Below are 20,601 nucleotides of genomic sequence, written 5' to 3' on the forward strand. Positions count from 1 at the left end.
AATCAAATCAATATCCACTCCTTTTGTATTTTATTCCAGATTTGCTGATTTTTTTTTTTTACCAATTCTGTTTCCACATTTATAAATATGTACAGTTAAGCCTGAAACTATTAATACCCCAGGCAAATTCTGACAAAGTTTTTGTTCATGTGTAAATAAAAGCTGAGAATTTTTATTTGGTACCTAAAAAGTATCAAACTCAATACCCAGCCATATAACACAACAAAATAATCCACCGAACACCCTGCAGTTCTACCCCTTACCACTTCTTTCTCATTCCAACCTCAAATTAAAGATGCCATTGTCCTGACCAAGGTCAATGGCTGACTTGTCTGATCCTTCATGCTGCTTTATTCATGTGGTATTCAGAGTGCTTCATTTAAGGTAATGAAATTTGGTAGCTAATTTTGGCAACATTATTCATGTAGTGTTCAGAGCGCTCTATTTTAGGTATCGTAATATGATACTTAATTTTGGCTGCATTGTTCATTTAGTATTCAAAGTGCTTCATTTAAGGTAATGAAATTTGGTACCTAATTTTGGCTGCATTATTCATGTTGTATTCAGAGTGCTCTATTTTAGGTATTGAAATTCGGAACGTAATTTTGGCAACATTATTCATGTAGTATTCAGAGTGTTTCATTTTAGGTATCGAAATTTGGTACATAATTTTGGTAATTAGGGCTACCCTATTCATGTAGTATTCAGAGTGAAAAATTTTAAGTATCGAAATTTGTTACGCAATTTTGTCTGCATTATTCACGTCGTATTCAGAGTGCTCTATTTTAGGTCTCAAAATTTGGTATCTAATGTTGTTATATTTGGCTGCATTATTTTTGTAGCATTCAGAGTGTTCCATTTTAGGTATCAAAATTAGGTACCTAATTTTGGCTGTATTATTCATGTAGTATTCAGAGTGCTCCATTTTAGTTATCGAAATTCGGAACGTAATTTTGGCTGTATTATTCATGTAGTATTCAGAGTGTTCCATTTTAGGTATCGAAATTCGGAACGTAATTTTGGCTGTATTATTCATGTAGTATTCAGAGTGCTCTATTTTAGGTATCGAAATTTGATACCTAATTTTTGTAATTTTGGCTGCATTATTTTTGTAGCATTCAGAGTGTTCCATTTTAGGTATTGAAATTAGGTACCTAATTTGGGTAATTTTGGCAACATTATTCATGTAGTATTCAGAGAGCTTTATTTTAGGTATCGAAATTTGGTGCATAATTTTGGTGATTAGGGCTACATTATTCATGTAGTATTCAGAGTGAAAATTTTTAAGTATCGAAATTTGTTACGCAATTTTGTCTGCATTATTCACGTCGTATTCAGAGTGCTCTATTTTAGGTCTCAAAATTTGGTATCTAATGTTGTTATATTTGGCTGCATTATTTTTGTAGCATTCAGAGTGTTCCATTTTAGGTATTGAATTTCGGATTGTAATTTTGGCTGTATTATTCATGTAGTATTCAGAGTGCTCTATTTTAGGTATCGAAATTTGGTACATAATTTTGGTAATTAGGGCTACATTATTTGTGTAGTATTTGTAGTGAAAATTTAAGTATCAAAATTTGATACGCAATTTTGTCTGCATTATTCATGTAGTATTCAGAGTTCTCTATTTTAGGTATCGAAATTTGGTACCTAATTTGGGTAATTTTGACAACATTATTCATGTAGTGTCCAGAGCGCTCCATTTTAGGTCTTGAATTTAGTACTTTTTTCGATACTCCACAGTAATTTGGTTGGTGCCTAAAACGTATTGAACTTGAAAACCCAGCCATATTAGATACCAGAACGGTCCACCCTCCGCTTCTACCCCTCACCACTTCATTCTCATTCTAACCTCAAATTAAAAATGCCATTGTCCTGACCAAGGTCTATAGCTCACTTGTCTGATCCTCCATGCTGCATTATTCATGCACATGAGCATTTGAACATGCATGCACATAACGCGCGCTTCTGCTTTCTCTGGACGTCACACAAAGAAGAGTCTCTACGCTCAATAATTCAGCAGAGAGAAACGGCAGCTGGCCTCCCTCAACACCATCCTATAACAGACCCTATACTGCACATGTGCACACACTAGACCTTGAGTGGTGGGTGGGCGGCGGCACAAAGTGTGGGCGTCAGCAGGTTGGAAAGAAAGAACCTTCTAGATCAATTCAGATTAATTTCGAGTCTTCAATGCCCCTCTGATGTCGTGAGCTGGTCCTGTGCAAACTGAGATGTGGTGCATTAGTCTGTCTTCCTGTCTAGATGGGTTTGAACATGACGTGTATGTGTGTACTGGTTTCAGTGGTTGATGAGGACAAAAATGTGCATAATGGCATGGGTATGACCTAGGTGTTGAGGGCATATATAAGTGTTTTTATTGTATAAAACACATTACACCGATGGAAAGTCCTCATAAACCCCCAAAACCAATGTGTATGTTGGTTTCAGTGGTTTACGGGGACTAAAATTTGTATAATGGCATGGGTACAACCTAGGTGTTGAGGGCATATATAAGTGTTTTCATTGTATAAAACACATTACACCGATGGAAAGTCCTCATAAACCCCCAAAACCAATGTGTATGTTGGTTTCAGTGGTTTACTGGGACTAAAATTTGTATAATGGCATGGGTACGACCTAGGTGTTGGAGGAATATATAAGCGTTTTTTATTGTATAAAACACATTACGCCTATGGAAAGTCCTCATAAACCACCAAAACCAATATGTATGTGTGTGCTGGTTTGGTTCATTTGGTTTATAAATAAGCAGTATAATAAACAAAGCTTTTATTGTATAAAATACACTACCCCTATAGAGTCCCTATAAACCACTAAAACCAATATGTGCGTGCGCGATGGTTTCAGTGGTTTATGGGGACTAAAATTTGCATAATGCACATGTATGACCTAGGTGTTGAGGGTATATAATAACTGTTTTTTACAATATAAAATACATTGCGCCTATTTAGAGTCCTTATAAACCACTAAAACCAATGTGTATGGGTGAGCTGATTTCAGTGGTTTATGGGGACTAAAATTTGTATAATGCACATGTATGACCTAGGTGTTGAGGGTATATAGTAACTGTTTTTTACTGTATAAAATACATTGCGCCTATGTAGAGTCCTCATAAACCACTAAAACCAATGTGTATGGAAGTGCTGGTTTCAGTGGTTTATGGGGACTAAAATTTGTATAATGCACATGTATGACCTAGGTGTTGAGGGTATATAGTAACTGTTTTTTACTGTATGAAATACATTGCGCCTATTTAGAGTCCTTATAAACCACTAAAACCAATGTGTATGGGTGAGCTGGTTTCAGTGGTTTATGGGGACTAAAATTTGTATAATGCACATGTATGACCTAGGTGTTGAGGGTATATAGTAACTGTTTTTTACTGTATGAAATGCATTGCGCCTAATTAGAGTCCTCATAAACCACTAAAACCTATGTGTATGGATGTGCTGGTTTCAGTGGTTTATGGGGACTAAAATTTGTATAATGCACATGTATAACCTAGGTGTTAAGGGCATATAATAAGGTTTTTTTTTACTGTATAAAATACATTGCGCCTATGTAGAGTCCTCATAAACCACTAAAACAAATATGTATGTGTATTGGTTTCAGTGGTTTATGGAGGACTAAAATTTAATAATGGCATGGATATGAAATAAATTAAGCGTATTAAGCCTAATCTTTTTGGCTCGAGACTTCCGGTCTCATTCACTTGCATTCATTTTTAGACGTTAAAAACAGCTCGTTTTGCTGCTTGATGTTGCAAACTGATGTTTTCTTATCATCTTATTCTACTTTGTCTGTATAGTCTTGAAAACACTTGTGTGTAGAGAAAGTAGTTTGACCGTTTTCTGCCGTTTATTATTCCTAGGCAGCTGAGTGGGAAGTTCTAAAACAATCGCAAAAACGAGCGCACTTCCACATCGAAGAATATGGTCAATAGAGAGTTTTATAAATAACTAAAAACCAATGTGCGTGTGTTTGTGTGTGTGTGTGTGTGCTGGTTTCAGTGGTTTATAGTGACTAAAAGTTGTATAATGGTATGGGTATACCCTAGTTGTTGAGGGCATATAATAAGCGGTTTTTACTGTAAAAAATATATTGCACCTCTGTAGAGTCCCCATAAACCACCAAAACCAAAGTCTATATGTGTGTTTGTGTGTGTGCCTGGGTGCATCCTAAACATTGAGTAAAGGTTACTAGAACCGCCTACTTTCAAATAACACAAAGGCTTTAAAATAAAGCGTTTCATTGGTAAATGTTCTGCTAGCAGTTGAACAAACAAAGACTCTAAGTGAGCCATTGAATGCCTGAATAAATATTATGGCAGTTTCAAACATGGTTCAGTTTGCTATAGAGAAGTTTGACTTGTAAACTTCGGGCACCAATGGCGTGAGTTTGAGCTAGGTATACCTGTTTGAGCTAGCAACAGCAGATGAGGGAATGCTGTTTGGAAACATTCATTAGCAAGGGCTTGATAAAGGTCATTACATTTTATAAGTATATTATAAGCATAACATTTTGATGTGTAAGAGTTTGTGCTATAGATTAATGGAAATAGAAGTGTCTGAAATTCCATGCTACTCAAGTAGACACTACATTTAATTTAAACAGATTTTTTTTATATCATACCATTTTATATTGACCCTAATGAAAGTAATTACCTAATAATTGAAGTAAAAAAACAAATGCGAAACATGGTACGCTGTAAAAAATCTATTAATTAACAGTTTTCATATTTTTTGCTATTCAAAAGTATTTGTACAGTTTATTTACAGTTGTGAATTGCATTATGGGATGTTGATCTCTACTCTGTTCACTTTTAATGTCGAAAATTCAACTGCATAGTTTAATAAAGTGACTTTTATTGACATTTACGAAGTTTGAAGTATATTAATGCATAAGAAATAATATATAGACAAAAAAGACTGTAAAATAACTGGCAGCATATTACAAGGGTATTGTAGCGTAATATACAAGACCAACCCAGACAATATTTCGCTTTAAACTGAGTAAAATACATTACGTCTATTGAGAGTCCTTATAAATCATCAAAACAAATGTGTTGGTTTCCGTGGTTTATTGGGACTAAAAATTAATGGCATGGGTATGCCCTAGGTGTTGAGAGCATATGTGTTTTTTACTGAAGAAAATACATTGCGCCTATGTATTGTCTTCATAAACCACCAAAACCAAAGTCTATGTTTGTGTGTGTGTGTGTGTGTGTGTGTGTGTGTGCTGGTTTTAGTAGTTCATGGGGACTAAATAAGCAGTATAATAAGCTGTTTTTACTGCAGAAAAATACATTATGCCTATTGAGAGTCTTTATAAATCACAAAACCAATGTGTGTGTGTGTTGGTTTCAGTGGTTTATGGGGACTGAAATTTGTATAATGGCATGGGTATGCTCTAGTTGTTAAGAGCATATAATAAGTGTTTTTTACAGTATAAAACACATTGCGCCTATGTATTGTCTTCATAAACCACCAAAACCAAAGTCTATGTGTGTGTGCTGGTTTCAGTAGTTCATGGGGACTAAATAAGCTGTATAATAAGCTGTTTTTACTGTAAAAAATACATTACACCTATTGAGAGTCCTTATAAATCCCAAAACCAATGTATGTGCGAGTGTTGGTTTCAGTGGTTTATGGGGACTAAAATTTGTATAATGGCATGGGTATGCCCTAGTTGTTGACAGCATATAACAAGTGTTTTTTACTGTATAAAATAGATTGCGCCCATGTACAGTCTTCATAAACCAACAAAACCAAAGTCTGTGTGTGTGTGTGTGTGTGTGTGTGTGTGTGTGTGTGTGTGTGTGTGTGTTGTGTGTGTGCTGGTTTCAGTGATTCATGAGGACTAAATAAGCAGTATAATAAGCATTTTTTACTGTATAAAATACATTGTGCCTATGTAGACTCCTCATAAACCACAAAAAATCAAAGTCTATGTGTGTGTGTTGGTTTCAGGTGTTTATAGGGACTAAAATCTGTATAATGGCAAAGGTACACCCTAGTTGTTGAAAGCATATAATAAGTATTTTACTGTATGAAATGTTTTTTACTGTATAAAATAGATTGCGCCCATGTACAATCCTCATAAACCACAAAAACCAAAGTCTATGTGCGTGTGTGCGCTGGTTTCAGTGGTTCATGAGGACTAAATAAGCAGTATAATGAGCAGTTTTTACTGTATAAAATACATTGCGCCTATGTAGAGTCCTCATAAAGCACAAAAACCAAAGTCTATGTGTGTGTGTGTGTTGGTTTCAGTGGTTTATGGGCACTGAAATTTGTATAATGGCATGGGTATGCCCTAGTTGTTAAGAGCATATATTAGTGTTTTTTTAGCTGCATAAAATACATTGCGCCTATGTGGAGTCCTCATAAACCACCAAAACCAACGTCTATGCGTGTGTGTGTGCTGGTTTCAGTGGTTTACGAGGGACTAAAATTTGTATAATGGCATAGGTATGCCCTAGGTGTTGAGAGCATATAAGTGTTTTTTACTGTATAAAATGCATTGTGCCTTTGTAGAGTCCTCATAAACCACCAAAATGTGTGTGTGCTGGTTTCAGTAGTTAATGAGGACTAAATAAGCAGTATATTAAGCAGTTTTTACTTTATAAAATACTTTACGGCTATTAAGAGTCTATGAACCACTGAAACCAATGTATGCGTGTTGGATTCAGTGGGTTCAGGATCCCATAATGCAATTCAAAAGCATAAATAAATAAAAAAGAACTGCTAATTTACACATTTTTTACTGTGTAGAAAACTATTTCATGGCTTTGAAATGTTTCAATTCACTCGTGACTGACATTAGTTTTATACACAGAAGATAGCCGAAAACAAAGCTGATGGTACTATTACGGTCTGGCCATATAATATCGTAGCGTGATATTTGCTCCAGTCAGCCACTCGCAGAAACTGCTTCGTCAGTAGCATCACCCCTCCTTTTGCTTTAGTCAAACAATTCAAATCTCCATTTTTCTGCTGAGCTAAAGCTCTTCAGCTCATCTGGCCCGGCCGGCCGAGTTTTATTACCCATCCAGTGATTTTTAATGAAATGTAGAAGCTTTTAATGCATTGTTTGGTCAGAGCACCACGCGCACACATCTGGGAACTTATGTGGATTTCCTCTCTGACAACTCAAGGAGAAGAAGAAAGAGAGAAAGAGAATTTAAAGGTCTCGTGTTCAGTAGACCCGCTACAGAAGCTAAATAAGGCATTCACGCACACGCAGTCCCATGCAGCTTGGCACACGCCCCATACCTGCCAGAAGTCCTGCAGAGGGGGAGGGGCGCACAGAAAGTAGGGGGACGGATGGAGAAGTAAAGAGAGAATGACGGGGTTTATTGGTTAGATGGACACAGGAAAATTCCAAAGAGCACAAATTAATAACAGTCACAACAAACGCAACACATCGTCACGAAAAAAGATGATGTAGGGTATATCTGAATGCCTGGAAGAACAATGAATTGGTGTGTTAAAAGAGATTGAACACAGATATACAGTTACATGTTCACACAGATAAATACATATCATCAATGTTGGGGAGTAACTAGCGTCATGTTCAAGAGTCATTTACTGTAATGCAAAAAAAAGTGTTCGAGTTATTGGTTTCTATTGATCCATTTCATCATATCTAAAGCCCTATTCGGACGGTAACTGTTTCTCAGTGGAGACATAAGGGATTTTGACCATTTACAGGGGGAGTTGGTGATTTTGTAGACTTTTTGAAACCAGAATATGTGTTTTTTCTTACAACCTGCTTGAAAATCCTTGGTTGAATTACCTATTTTTATTTTTATTTTTTGACAAACACTGAGATCCTGTGCAGCGTGCAAATTATACATTGTCTATATAGGAGGTCATTATTTTCAGCAATGTGCAACACATTGAATTAATTCATAATAGCATCTCCTTGGTTAAGTAAGGGATTGCTGTGTGTTGAAGGATTTTAAATGCATGACGTGGATACAAAGAACTGTTGCAAGCTTCCTTGGTCATTTGCTATAGACAAGTGAAAACTAGTTTTGCTCTTTGCTCTATATTTGACAGATTTTTCGTCATTCGTGACATGTAAGATCTAGTTGCCGCATTGAACCAGTAATCACAGGCACACGTTAAAGCCAATAGCATTCAAGATTTCAGACCATGGAGTAATCAAATTAAAAGTTTTCAGTGTTTTGAGGAATAACGAGAAGATAAGTAAACTCTGATGAGCTATTTTAACAGATGAGATTCTCAAATGTGAACTATTGTTTGATATAAAATTATTAATTTTGGTGAATCGTGATGTTTGCATTCCTACACCAATGATCATGAAAGATTGTGCTAATTGTTTTACAGTTTAACTTCCATTTGCAAGAATGGCGTCTATTAAAATACTCACTATGAGTCTAATTTTACTTTACATTTAGGCTATTTGTAGATCCAAACACATAGACTACCTGACAAAAGTCTTGTCGTTGAACCCAGTTGTAAAAGCAACAAAAAACAACTTGACTTCGAGTTGATCATTTGGAAAAGTGACAGAAGGTTGATTTTTCCCATGAATTATCTGTTGATCTGCATCCAAATCATCACAAATATTGCAGAAAACCTACTGGAACCCGCGTGGACCCAAGATTCTTACAGATATCAGTCAAGTTTGGTGAAGGAAAAATCATGGTTTGGGGTTACATTCAGTATTGGGGGAATGGAAAAGATCTGCGGAGTGGATGGCAACATCAACAGCCTGAGGTATCAAGACATTTGTGCTGCCCATTACATTACAAACCACAGCAGAGAGCGAATTCTTCAGCAGGATAGCGCTCCTTCTCATACTTCAGCCTACACATCAAAGTTCCTGCTCCAGGATTGGCCAGCCCAGTCACCAAACATGAACATTATTGAGTATGTCTGGGGTAAGATGAATCCAAAGAATCTTGATGAACTCTGGGAGTCCTGCAAGAACGCTTTCTTTGCCATTCCAGATGACTTTATTAATCAGTGATCTGAGTCATTGCAGAGATGTATGGATTCAGTCCTCCAAGCTCATGGGAGTCATACACAATATTCATTCTAGCCGACAAAACTTTTGCCAGGCAGTGAATTCTACAAGAAAAGTGTCTTTTTTGGGCTAGATTTGCCAATGTACAGAATTTTTTCCTGCATAGTCTGCGATCATGATACACAATGCTATGAACCATTATAGGGGTGGTCAAATGTATACTTTTATTATCTGTTATTTTATTATTAATTAATTTATTTTTTAAAGATACAGCTCAGTTCAAATTATTTCCCCCCATTTTAAAAAGCAGATCTCACATATCATGTTTTGACCTCCTTTAGGGGGGAAATCAAGGGTTAATTAGGAGGTCAACCCCGCTGTAATTCACACACACTAGTCCTGTGGTGATTTAACTGCCATCTGAATCTACACGTCTGAGAAGACCGGGTCGGCAATATAAGGTAAATAATAGTTATTTTTATTTGATAAATGAAGCCACGACAACACTGCAGCTCTCTCTGTGTGTGTGTGTGTGTGTGTGTGTGTGTGTGCTCTCCCTCTTTTCTCGGCTGCCCCTTCTCTTCTCCTTAAGCTGCGGTCACACTGGGCTTTGTGTGTGCGAAATTCCATCATATGGGGAAAAGGGGCGGGATTAAACAAGATGTTTAGACATTAAAAAAAGCCAGCGATTTGCTCCATGTTTTACATTTCTGTCCACAGAGGTCATGTTTTGATCCTCAATTGGTCTCACGCAGACAAGTGATGCGATTTTGCAGGTCAGAGTTCACCAAGCTTGAACTTTGCACTGCAGCGAACTGCGAAACTTAACGCATGACCCTGCGTTTCCGGTCTGACGCATTCGCGTGCGTATGAATGGAAGTCTATGGGAGGAAAAGCCCAGTGTGACCGCAGCTTTAAGAAGGGTGTCTCTCCAGCCCAATCACTAGAATAAACAGGTGTTATTTATTATTTCTGATTGGCCTTTTGTGAAGCCCATTGGGAAATCTGCATGAGATAACTCTTTCATCATCACACAATGGTTTCCTATTGAAATTATGTGAGGTGTTCCTCTAAAAACAACAATTAATGTGACTAAACCCAGGGTTCATACACATTTTTACTACTAAAATTCAATGACTTTTCCAGGACTTTCAAGTAAATTTTCATGACCTAATGTTTCATGTAATGTCTATGAACAGTTGAAGTCAGAATTATTAGCCCTCCTGTTTATTTTTTTCCCCAATTTCTGTTTAACGGAGAGAAGATTTTCTCAACACATTTCTAAACATAATAGTTTTATTTACTCATTTCTAATAACTGATTTATTTTATCTTTGCCATGATAACAGTGAATAATATTTGACTAGATATTTATCAAGACACTTCTATACAGCTTAAAGTGACATTTAAAGGCTTAATTAGGTTACCTAGGCAATTAGGCAAGTTATTGTATAATGATGGTTTGTTCTGTATAAAAAAAATGCTTAAAGGGTTTAATAATTTTGACCTTAAAATATATATATTTTTTTATTAAAAACTGCTTTTATTCTAGCCAAAATAAAACAAATAAGACTTTCTCCAGAAGAAAAAATATTATCAGACATACTGCGAAAATTTCCTTGCTCTGTTCAACATCATTTGGGAAATATTTAAAAAAGAAAAACAATTCAAAGGGGGGCTAATAATTCTGACCTCAACTGTATATGTAGTAAATAATAAGAAAAACAATGCACTTTCATTACAGCATATTATAAAACATGCGACAATCTATTTAGTTTAAATTAATCTTTATATCGATGTAAAATTGATTTAGACAGCACTCACACAGCACTAATAATGTGAGTGCATGTGTTTGGCCAAGGACAGAGAAGAAATAAAGACAACTAACTTATATTTAAGTATATAGATATTTGTTAAACTAACTTTTTCCAGGCCTGGAAAATGCCATTTCAAAATCCCATGACTTTTCCAGGTTTTTCATGACAGTATGAATCCTGTAAACCTCAACCTTAATAAATAAGAGTACTTTAGATTTCCTAGTTGCAGCTCAAGAAACTACATATTTGTAAAAATACCCTCCCCAACACTGACAACATTCTTGAAAAACATGGAGTTATTATACTGTGGCATTATAGTGTGCTAAAGTGAACAATCGCACACTCTCTCTCTCTCTCTCTCTCTCTCACACACACAGAAAATGTGTTTGAGCTGTGAAAGTCACACTTGCAAGGAACCGGCTGCGATGACCTGCAAAATACTGTTGATAGGTGATGAACATGAAGGTTAAAAGTGCTGGTGTGTTCACACCCGCGCAGAAAGCAAAACAATTACACAAGAGTGTTTATTAGCAGTGCGCTCATGCGTTAGCTACTAAAAATACCGGTCCTGGAGTTTCATAACACCATCCAGGATTTAGTGGCCATGGTGATGCAAGATAGTGTGGAAGAAGAAGAAGAGTGAGATGGATTCAGCAGGCCTGCCGGGACGCCGTATGGAACAAAACCAGGCACGAGATTTGACAGAAATATGGAAATGAAGAAATAACAAGACATATTCCACATCCCTCAGGCTGCACGCTGGCCGACAATCCCCAGAGAAACCAAACGAGATCGAAAAAGAGATAGGGGGAATGGAAATGGAAAAAGGGCATATATCACACACATTGTGGAAATGGAATTTTGTCAGTAAATAACACACATACACACACACACACACACACACACACACACTAAAACAAAGGCTATAGATCTCAGATGCATTTATACAGGCATTTGTTGGCTGAGGATCAGAGACGCTTTTACTTGGGTTTTCACAAAATTAACTAACAATGTTTTACTTCAAAACTCAAATTTATTTACAGCTGAAGTCAAAATAATTTGCCCTCCTGTGAATTTAGTTTTCTTTCTCAAATATTTCCCAAATGATGTTTAACAGAGCAAGAAAATTTTCACAGTATTTCCTATAATATTTTTTCTTCTGGGGAAAGTCTTATTTGTTTTATTTTGGCTAAAATAAAAGCAGCTTTTAACTCTTTTAAAACCATTTTAATGTCAATATTATTAGCCCCCTTTAGCAATATTTTATTATTATATATTTCGATTGTCTACAGAACAAACTTTGTTTTACAATGATTTGCTGAATTACCCAAACTAGGCTAATGGCTCGTTTCCACTGACTGGTACGGTACGGTTCGGTTCGGTACGGGTCACCTTTATCAGGCTTGCGTTTCCACTAACAAGGGTACCATTTTGGTGGGCGTGGTGTACGACAGAAAGTTTCAGTCGACATCATTCTCGCTCGAGGAAAAGTCTACAATAAAGATGTACGGGTCACTTACATATCATATAAGAATCTCTTCTCACAAAACAGATGCTTTACACACATAAATACTTGTGTAGAAATGTTTATTACTAACTTTTCTATGAACATGAGTTGATTATAACGGCAGCCACCCCATACAGTCATCGATATGTTACCAACTACAGAAGAACTACACACAACAGATATTTCATCCGTATTTAGGTTCAAAAACAACACAAAAAATATAGCCTACAGTCAGTGTGAACCTCTTATCTGTGTCTGTAATCTTCAGCAGCACATGTAGCCTCTGTTAGAGAACAATTCCATCATTCTGAGTTCATAATAGTCCAAAAGGTGATAACAATAACAGTTAAATAAGGCATTTTGTTCATGTTTGCTGAAAATAATGTGCTCCTTTTTTTCGGTCTCCTCCCTTGTTTTTTTCGCGCTTCACTCTCGCGTTTGTCAGTGTCTGACAGGATCGGGTTTCAAAAGAACGTCAATAATCAAGCGCACGTTAATATCATCAGCTCAATATTATCATCACAAGTTTGTTATTTCAGATATAATGTTAGACGAGCGCAAGCAAGAAATCGAAACCGCTCGCGCCTCAGACTGGCTCGTAAAAAACTACGGTGCACAGGGTAAATCTGCTCTTCTTCTTGGATTTGTGGCTGTTCATCAAGATGACGACAAGGTTTGTTTGAGCCCAGATCGACCATGGCTCGTTATTATATGTATTTATAATTCCGCTGTAATCTCTCGGCTGTGTATTTTCAAACATGGCGGGTTTTTTGTTGTCATTCTGGCTTGTTGCGTAAGCAAATGACGTATCTCTGTAAAACAATAGCGTTCAGCTGCGGGAGTGGCTTCGCCTTTTGGTACCCTTTCTCGTGTTTGGTACCCTTTCGAAAGGGTGCCGAAAAAATGGTACGGTATGGTCGTTATGCTTTTTGACAGTGGAAACGGCCATAAAAGCGTACCAAACCAAACCGTACCACTCAGTGGAAACGGGCCATAATTAAGCCTTTAAATGTCAGTTTAAGCTGTATAGAGGCATCTGGAAAAATATCTAGTAAAATATTATGTACTGTCATCATGACAAAGATAAATAAACCAGTTACTAGTTATTATGAGTTGTATGAGTTGTATGAGTTATATTAGTTAGCATGAAATTGGGGAAAAAATATAGAGGAGGGCTAATAATTCTGACTTCAACTGTATATGATCACTTAAGATCATATAAGCTCACAATCTTTTTGTATTAGAGTTGGAAAAACAGTATTTAACTATTAATAACTGTAGTAACTAAGGTATTCGAACATTAAGGTTATAAGGGTAAAATTAAAGTGGAAATGATCAATCTTGTGGGTCTTTGGGCAGGACTATCCACCAAAGATGCACTGAATTGTTGGCTACCAAAACTTATTAGGCAAAAATGAACAAAAATGTTTTGATTTTCAGATAAAAGAAAAAAAAGAAAGCAAAACATCAGAACATTTCCGTCAAAAAATATGTTTTTTTTTTACTCTCCCTCACTGTGAAGCTGCTTTCACACTGGACTCGGAAAACACTGCACTATGAAACCCATTCCTGATTCGTTGCTTTGCCGACCAAATCGCAAGTGTAACAGAGCACACTGTTGAATAGCTAGCGTTAGCACGCTCAATAATGTGCTCTGTGGATATTCCGCTCATATATGTGTATATTTATTTATGCATGAACCACACATGCTGACTGAAAAAAAGCTAAGTCCACTCAAATAATGAGCCGACAGGATATTTCGATGTAGTATGTGTTTATTTTATTCCTTGTGTGTGTTTTTTTTTAAGCTTGTTTGTTTAAATCAGGATAATTTAAGTTGAGTTACATTTTAAAAAGTGTAACAAAATGACTATATATATATATATATATATATATAAAATTTTATAAATTAATAAATAATTAATATGAAGCATTTTGGTTTTCGGTCAAAAGCATCCAGAATTATTGGTTTCAGTTTCAGCCCAGAATTTTCAATTCAGTGCATCCCTACACTGAAAAAATGATTCATTGGATTTACTACATTATTTAAGGTAAGTGGTTGCAAACAATTAAAATGGGCAGAATTTAAACAAACAAACTAATTAAATTGAGTAACATTGAACTTTGAAACCACTTGCATTAAAAAAATTGAGGAAATCCAATTAACCATTTTTTTCAGTGTAATACATACATAAATACATATAAACATACAGATGTTTTATTTTTTACATCTAAATATTAAAAACTTTAAATGATTTAAGATGCTGATGACCGTTAAACGCGTCATAACAGGCTTGTGAAAAGGGTCCATGAGGCTGTGTTGCCCATTTTCTGCAGTCCCCACAGTCATTAAGAGGGAGCATTTGTCGAATGACCCAGTCAGAGAGCTGCTGTCGCAGGGTAACAGGCTGATCTCTGGACAGGGCTGGGTCACCTAATGCTTGTGTCTGCTGTTTGTGCTCTTCACACCGACACACTTCAACTAGGCGTATTTGTTTGCACATTAGCGCTAATGAGTTGGTGAATCAGTCTCAGGTCAGATGGTTATAAATCACTCTTCAGTTTCTCAGTGAAGTCTTGATGAAGCTAATCGCAGCAGCTTTACTTTCTTTCTTTCTTTCTTTTCTTTTTACGTTCAAAGGCGCACAGCTGGTGTGCAAATACTTCTGTACTGTACACATCCCCAAATCAGGAAAGGTTGGGAAAGTAAGGAAAATGCAAATAAAAAAGTAGTGAGTTTTAAATTTACTTTGGCTTGTATTTGTTTGCAGACAATGCAACAAGCATTAGTTAATGTGTTCCCCAGGATCACAGTGTTTTTTTTTTTTATTTGCATTTTATACGGTCCCAACTTTTTCTGACTTGGGGTTGTATTTTTAAAAGTATTCCAGACACCTCCTGGGTCCTATTTGAACTATACATGCATGGTCTAAAGTTCACATTGCAAGTGTACTCAGGGCGTGTCTGAATCCACTGGTTTAACAGTGGAGAAATAGGTCAGCATGGCAAGCACATGGTCTAAAGCAGTTATACCTGTTCTCTTAATGAGTATTTTATGGGTGTAACCAACACAATCTCACGGCAATTCGTAACTTTTTGATTTAGTGGCTAACTTGTATGAATACGTACAAACTAATTCAAACAATTTAGTACGATTTGCTCATCCCCCAATGACGGTTGGGTTTAGGGGTGGGGTTAGGTGCCACGCCTCCTTTTTAAAATCGACTGAACTCATACAAATTCGTACGAATTAGCCACTAAACGGACAAAACGTAAAATACTTACGTTTTTTCGTGAGATCAGATTTATTTACTTTGCTAGTTATTGAAGTTAAGAATTTATTTATTTACTTTGGTAGTTATTTACTATAAGAATTTATTTACCAAGCTAAAAATGTATTTATTTGTTTACTTTGTTACTACGAACTACGTTAAGAATTTATTTACTCAGATATGAATTTACTTATTTACTTAGTAAATAACCTACAAAGTTAAGAATTTATTTATTTACTTTGTAGGTTATTTACTAAGTTAAGAATTTATTTATTTACTTTGTAGGTTATTTACTAAGTTAAGAATTTATTTATTCACTTTGTAGGTTATTTACTAAGTTAAGAATTTATTTATTTACTTTGTATGTTATTTACTAAGTTAAGAATTCATTTATTTATTTTGTATGTTATTTACTAAGTTAAGAATTTATTTATTTATTTTGTATGTTATTTACTAAGTTAAGAATTCATTTATTTACTTTGTATGTTATTTACTAAGTTAGGAATTCATTTATTTATTTTGTAGGTTATTTACTAAGTTAAGAATTTATTTATTCACTTTGTAGGTTATTTACTAAGTTAAGAATTTATTTATTCACTTTGTAGGTTATTTACTAAGTTAAGAATTTATTTATTTACTTTGTAGGTTATTTACTAAGTTAAGAATTTATTTATTTACTTTGTATGTTATTTACTAAGTTAAGAATTCATTTATTTATTTTGTATGTTATTAACTAAGTTAAGAATTTATTTATTCACTTTGTAGGTTATTTACTAAGTTGGGAATTTATTTAGAGTTGTAAGAATACATCATACTTGATACTTCAGCATACTAATATAAAAGAAAATATGATTCTGATGAATTGATGAATTATATTATCAGACAGCTACTATAAAAATATATTTAAAACATATAAAATCAGTTTAATGTAGAAAGTTACATTTATGCAAACATCTTTTTTAAATTACTTTCTAAAAGAGCTACTTGAATATATCTAACAACTTAAGTTCTGCGACATTAGTAAACTAAATTATGCACATAAAAAAATCACAAAATACATTTGATAAAATTACTTTTCTAATACTAAAGTAGGCAATGAAAACAAAACAAAGCGGGGAGACTATTTTGAAGCAAGGCTAGAGTATAAAGATAGACACAGCGGAGGTGTGTTTAAAGAGTGTAACCTGGAGACATCAAGAAAAAACAGAGATACTACACCAACCAGACAGCACAGATCGGATGAAAATAAGTCGTTTTATAAATAACAGAAAACACACACACACAATATAATGAAAACAAGTGTCCCTGAAGAGAATGCGCGTGTAACTGACTGTGTCATGCAAAATGTTTCATGCGTGCAAAGTAGAGTTTTTAGACCGTACAAGAGAAAATGTCTGAATGCATGCTCTCAATTGAGCTGTGGATGAGTTTCTGTGGAGAGAGAGTGAAAGATTTTTATGAAGAGTGAATGAGAACACGCGTCTCCATCCTGCGTCACCCTGTCGAGCTGCACAATGGCAAAGTAACTGTTCGGTTCCCACTCACTCGCCCACATATGCACACACACATGTACAGATCTCGCTGCTTACCTTTCCATCATAGCGTTTCACCACAAACTGATCCAGACCAAGGTCTGCAAGAGAGAGAGAGACAGAGTCAGTCAAACATGGGGGCTCTGCTCAACATACACAGCCAGACAGAAGCCATGGAGAAAAGAACTTCATATAGAAAATAAATACATTTAAATTGTGGTAATGGCTGAATGCGTAAACCATCGTGCGTCAGGAGTAATGTAGATTTTCTGACTTCATATTGTGTGTAATACAGAGTGTATTTATGAGTGTGCTACACACAGAGTGGGCTTGATAAACCACCTGTAGGAGACACACTCTCTCCTCTCCGTATGCACCAGACACTTTCCTACAAACACTTTATTATTAGGACTCAGTAATAATAATAATAATAAATATACTGATAAACCAACAGACTTGTCTGGGCATTTATTTATCACTGCTCTTTTTCTTTCTTTCTTTCTTCTTTATTTTCTTCCTTTTTCCTTCTTTCCTTCACTTTCTTTATTTTCTTCCCTTCTTTCTTTTCTCTTTCCTTATTTTTTTTTTCTTTATTTATTTTCTTCCTGTCTTTTCTTCTTCCTTCTGTCTTTCTTTTCTTCCATCTTTCTTTCTTTCCTTTCTTTATTTTCTCTTTCCTTCATTCTTTCCTTTATTTTCTTTCTCTCTTTCTTTCTTCTTTATTTTCTTCCTTTCTTTATTTTCTTCCTTTCTTTTTCCTTTACTTTCTTTATTTTCTTCCCTTCTGTCTTTCTTTTTTCTTTGTTTCTTTCCTTCCTTTATTTTCTTTTTCTCCCTTTCTTTTTTTCTTCTCTTACCTTCTTCCTTTATTTATTTTTCTTTCTTTCCTTTATTTTCTTCCTTAATTCCTTCCTTCATTTTCTTCCTGTCTTTCCTTTTATCTGTCTTTCTTTTTGTTTTTCTTCCTGTCGTTCCTTCTTTCTTTCCTTTATTTTCTTCCTGTCTTTCTTTCTTACTTCCTTTTTTCTTCCTGTCTTTTCTTCTTCCTTTCCTTTAATTTTCTTTCCTTCTTTCTTTTCAATTTCTTTCCTTCTTTCTTTTCAATTACTTTCTTTCTTTCTCTTTCTTTCTTTCTTTCTTTCTTTCTTTCTTTCTTTCTTTCTTTCTTTCTTTCTTTCACCATACCATAACAATTTGAATGATCATGTCATGCCAAAGAATATGAAACAGCAGTATTTTAAACTTTAATAAACTTTAATAATAATAAAAACAAACATTAACTGAGCATCAAATCTATTTAACAGAATAATCTCTAAAGAACCAGGTGAGAATGAAGTCAAAAAATTGCCTTAAGATAAAATGAAAAAAAAAAGATACACAAATCTTATAATGTTGTTTTAAATTGCAATAATAACAACACTACCGTTTCACTCTGTTACAAAAAACCAAACTGTTGGATTTGACATTTTATTTACCATCATTGAAGATCTGTCCCAATACACTTCAGGTTATTTATTAGGCGAAATATACATTATGATGGATTAAAACGTGGTCAGAAGGGTGCGTGTCACTTCAAACGGCTATACTGTGGGAAGATTCCTGTGAGAACTCCAAATGCAAAGTAAATGGGCAACTTTCTACATTCTGAACACAGAATTCATCACACACAAACAAGCCTATTTGTTTCATTGAATCCCAGCAGTCGTTTTACATTTATAGATGTCACTACAGGAACTGGGTGATTACTGACGTCTATGAGTGATTAATATAAGCTATTAAGGCTCATTTCCATGTTTCAGAAGTTTCAAATAAATGTCAGAGTCGCTCAGCAGCAAATCATTTCATCATTAATCTTGTGCAAGGCTGAATGGAGCGCAGGGCTAAACTGATCCGAACAGGACAGACTCTCTGCGGATCTAACAGTACAGTTAAACTGCTTACTAATAAAGGGCACCTATGATGAAAATCAACTTTTGTAAGCTGTTTGGACAAATGTGTGTGTTGGTATAGTGTGTCCACAATTATATTGGAGTGACAGAAACACAATCAGTCAAATTTTTTACATTTCCTGACGTTAAAATAGGATCCAAATCCCTGCAATTTCGAGGCCCACCGCAACGTGATGTAGGAGTGTGGTTTTCCCAGCCTATAGAATTGATTGACAGCTGCGTATTAACATAGTAATGTGTATAATCATATCCACAAAACAGGATGTGCACAAAGTTACTGGCATTAAAAGATCTGTTCAGCCGTCTGTGATCAGCTGCAGCTCAAGAATGAGTTTCACAAGTTTAAAACAGTGCATGCTTGTAACAAAGACAGGTAATTCATCACTACAGCCGCATATCAGTACAATAATAAAAGAAGATGCTTCGATCTTGGTTTGTGGATTTATTTTGTACATTAACATATCGGATATCCATACAGCAATAGATATTAACATGTATCCGGTCACATTTGCCGTGCAAAGTTAAACGTGTGTGCGTGCACGTGTTCACGTAAACTTTGCAACGACATTGTGTGTGACTCCAGAAAAGCTTTAAAGAGCCACTATTTTGGGTTTTTGAAAATGACAGCTCTAAGTGAATGAAAACATAATTATGAGGGCTAAATTTGAAAGTGCACCTTGTTTAAAAATTTTGTACTTTTTTTAAATAAACTATTTGACTTGTTTAGATTCATTTAAATGATCTGTCGTTCGTCCAGATGTTTTATCTGTTCGTATCAACATCAACACAAAACAATACCAAATATGAACTGCAGGATCTGGTAAAACCAAGCCGCAACATCCCACTCTCCCTCGTGAAGCTAATACGGAGGGAGGTATGGGCAGGTATAAGATTCTGACGGTGTGATAACTTTGGATAAAAATATCACGATTTCACGTTACCACAGTATTGTGATTACTTTCTTCCGTTTTGAACACAATTTTTTTTTATTTTGAGAAACATTTATAATATTTTAGAGCAGTAAACATCAATTCAAATAAATCATTGACTTCTGCTGTCTTCATTTGTTTAAAAAAAACACAGATTTCTTAACCATTTAAAACGGCATCTTCGGATATTTTTTTCACTGGAGATACTGTCGTCCTAAAAAACAAAAATTAAAAAAATCTTACAAATACCGTTTATATTATACTTTACGTTTATATTTATACTGTTTGGTGGTTTTAAAACCTTGACTTTTCCAAACCGCGGTATACCTTAAAAACGGTTATCGTCCCATGCCTATACGGAAGTAACTGAAACTGCAATTCATCGACTTACCTTTAGGGGCTGGCTCCAGGAACTTCAGATGTTTTCTGACTGCAATGCTAAATCGCCAATTTTACAGCTGATAAAAACAGGTTTACAGCCTGGTAAAAAAAAATGGTTTTGGTTCATATAGCTAATATTACCCTTCACGACAACTGTGAGGGGGTGAATTTTTTTATAACTCATCCGTTTTATTTTT

The 20,601-nt window shown here is 35.3% G+C and overlaps 1 protein-coding gene across 2 annotated transcripts in view; it reads right to left on the minus strand.

Moving 5' to 3' along the window:
• micu1 (mitochondrial calcium uptake 1) overlaps positions 1-20,601 on the minus strand; it is a 114,295-nt gene that overhangs the window by 45,943 nt on the left and 47,751 nt on the right. The window contains exons 5-6 of one of the 2 annotated variants that reach the window (XM_056470314.1): positions 17,203-17,246; positions 7,296-7,307 (exon numbers count right to left, since the gene is read on the minus strand). In XM_056470314.1, the coding sequence (XP_056326289.1) occupies positions 7,296-7,307; positions 17,203-17,246 (56 nt within the window). The remainder of the gene's footprint in view (positions 1-7,295; positions 7,308-17,202; positions 17,247-20,601) is intronic. The other variant, XM_056470315.1, reaches the window with a different exon arrangement.

This window comes from Danio aesculapii, chromosome 13, assembly GCF_903798145.1.
Source record: "Danio aesculapii chromosome 13, fDanAes4.1, whole genome shotgun sequence".
NCBI lineage: Eukaryota > Metazoa > Chordata > Actinopteri > Cypriniformes > Danionidae > Danio > Danio aesculapii.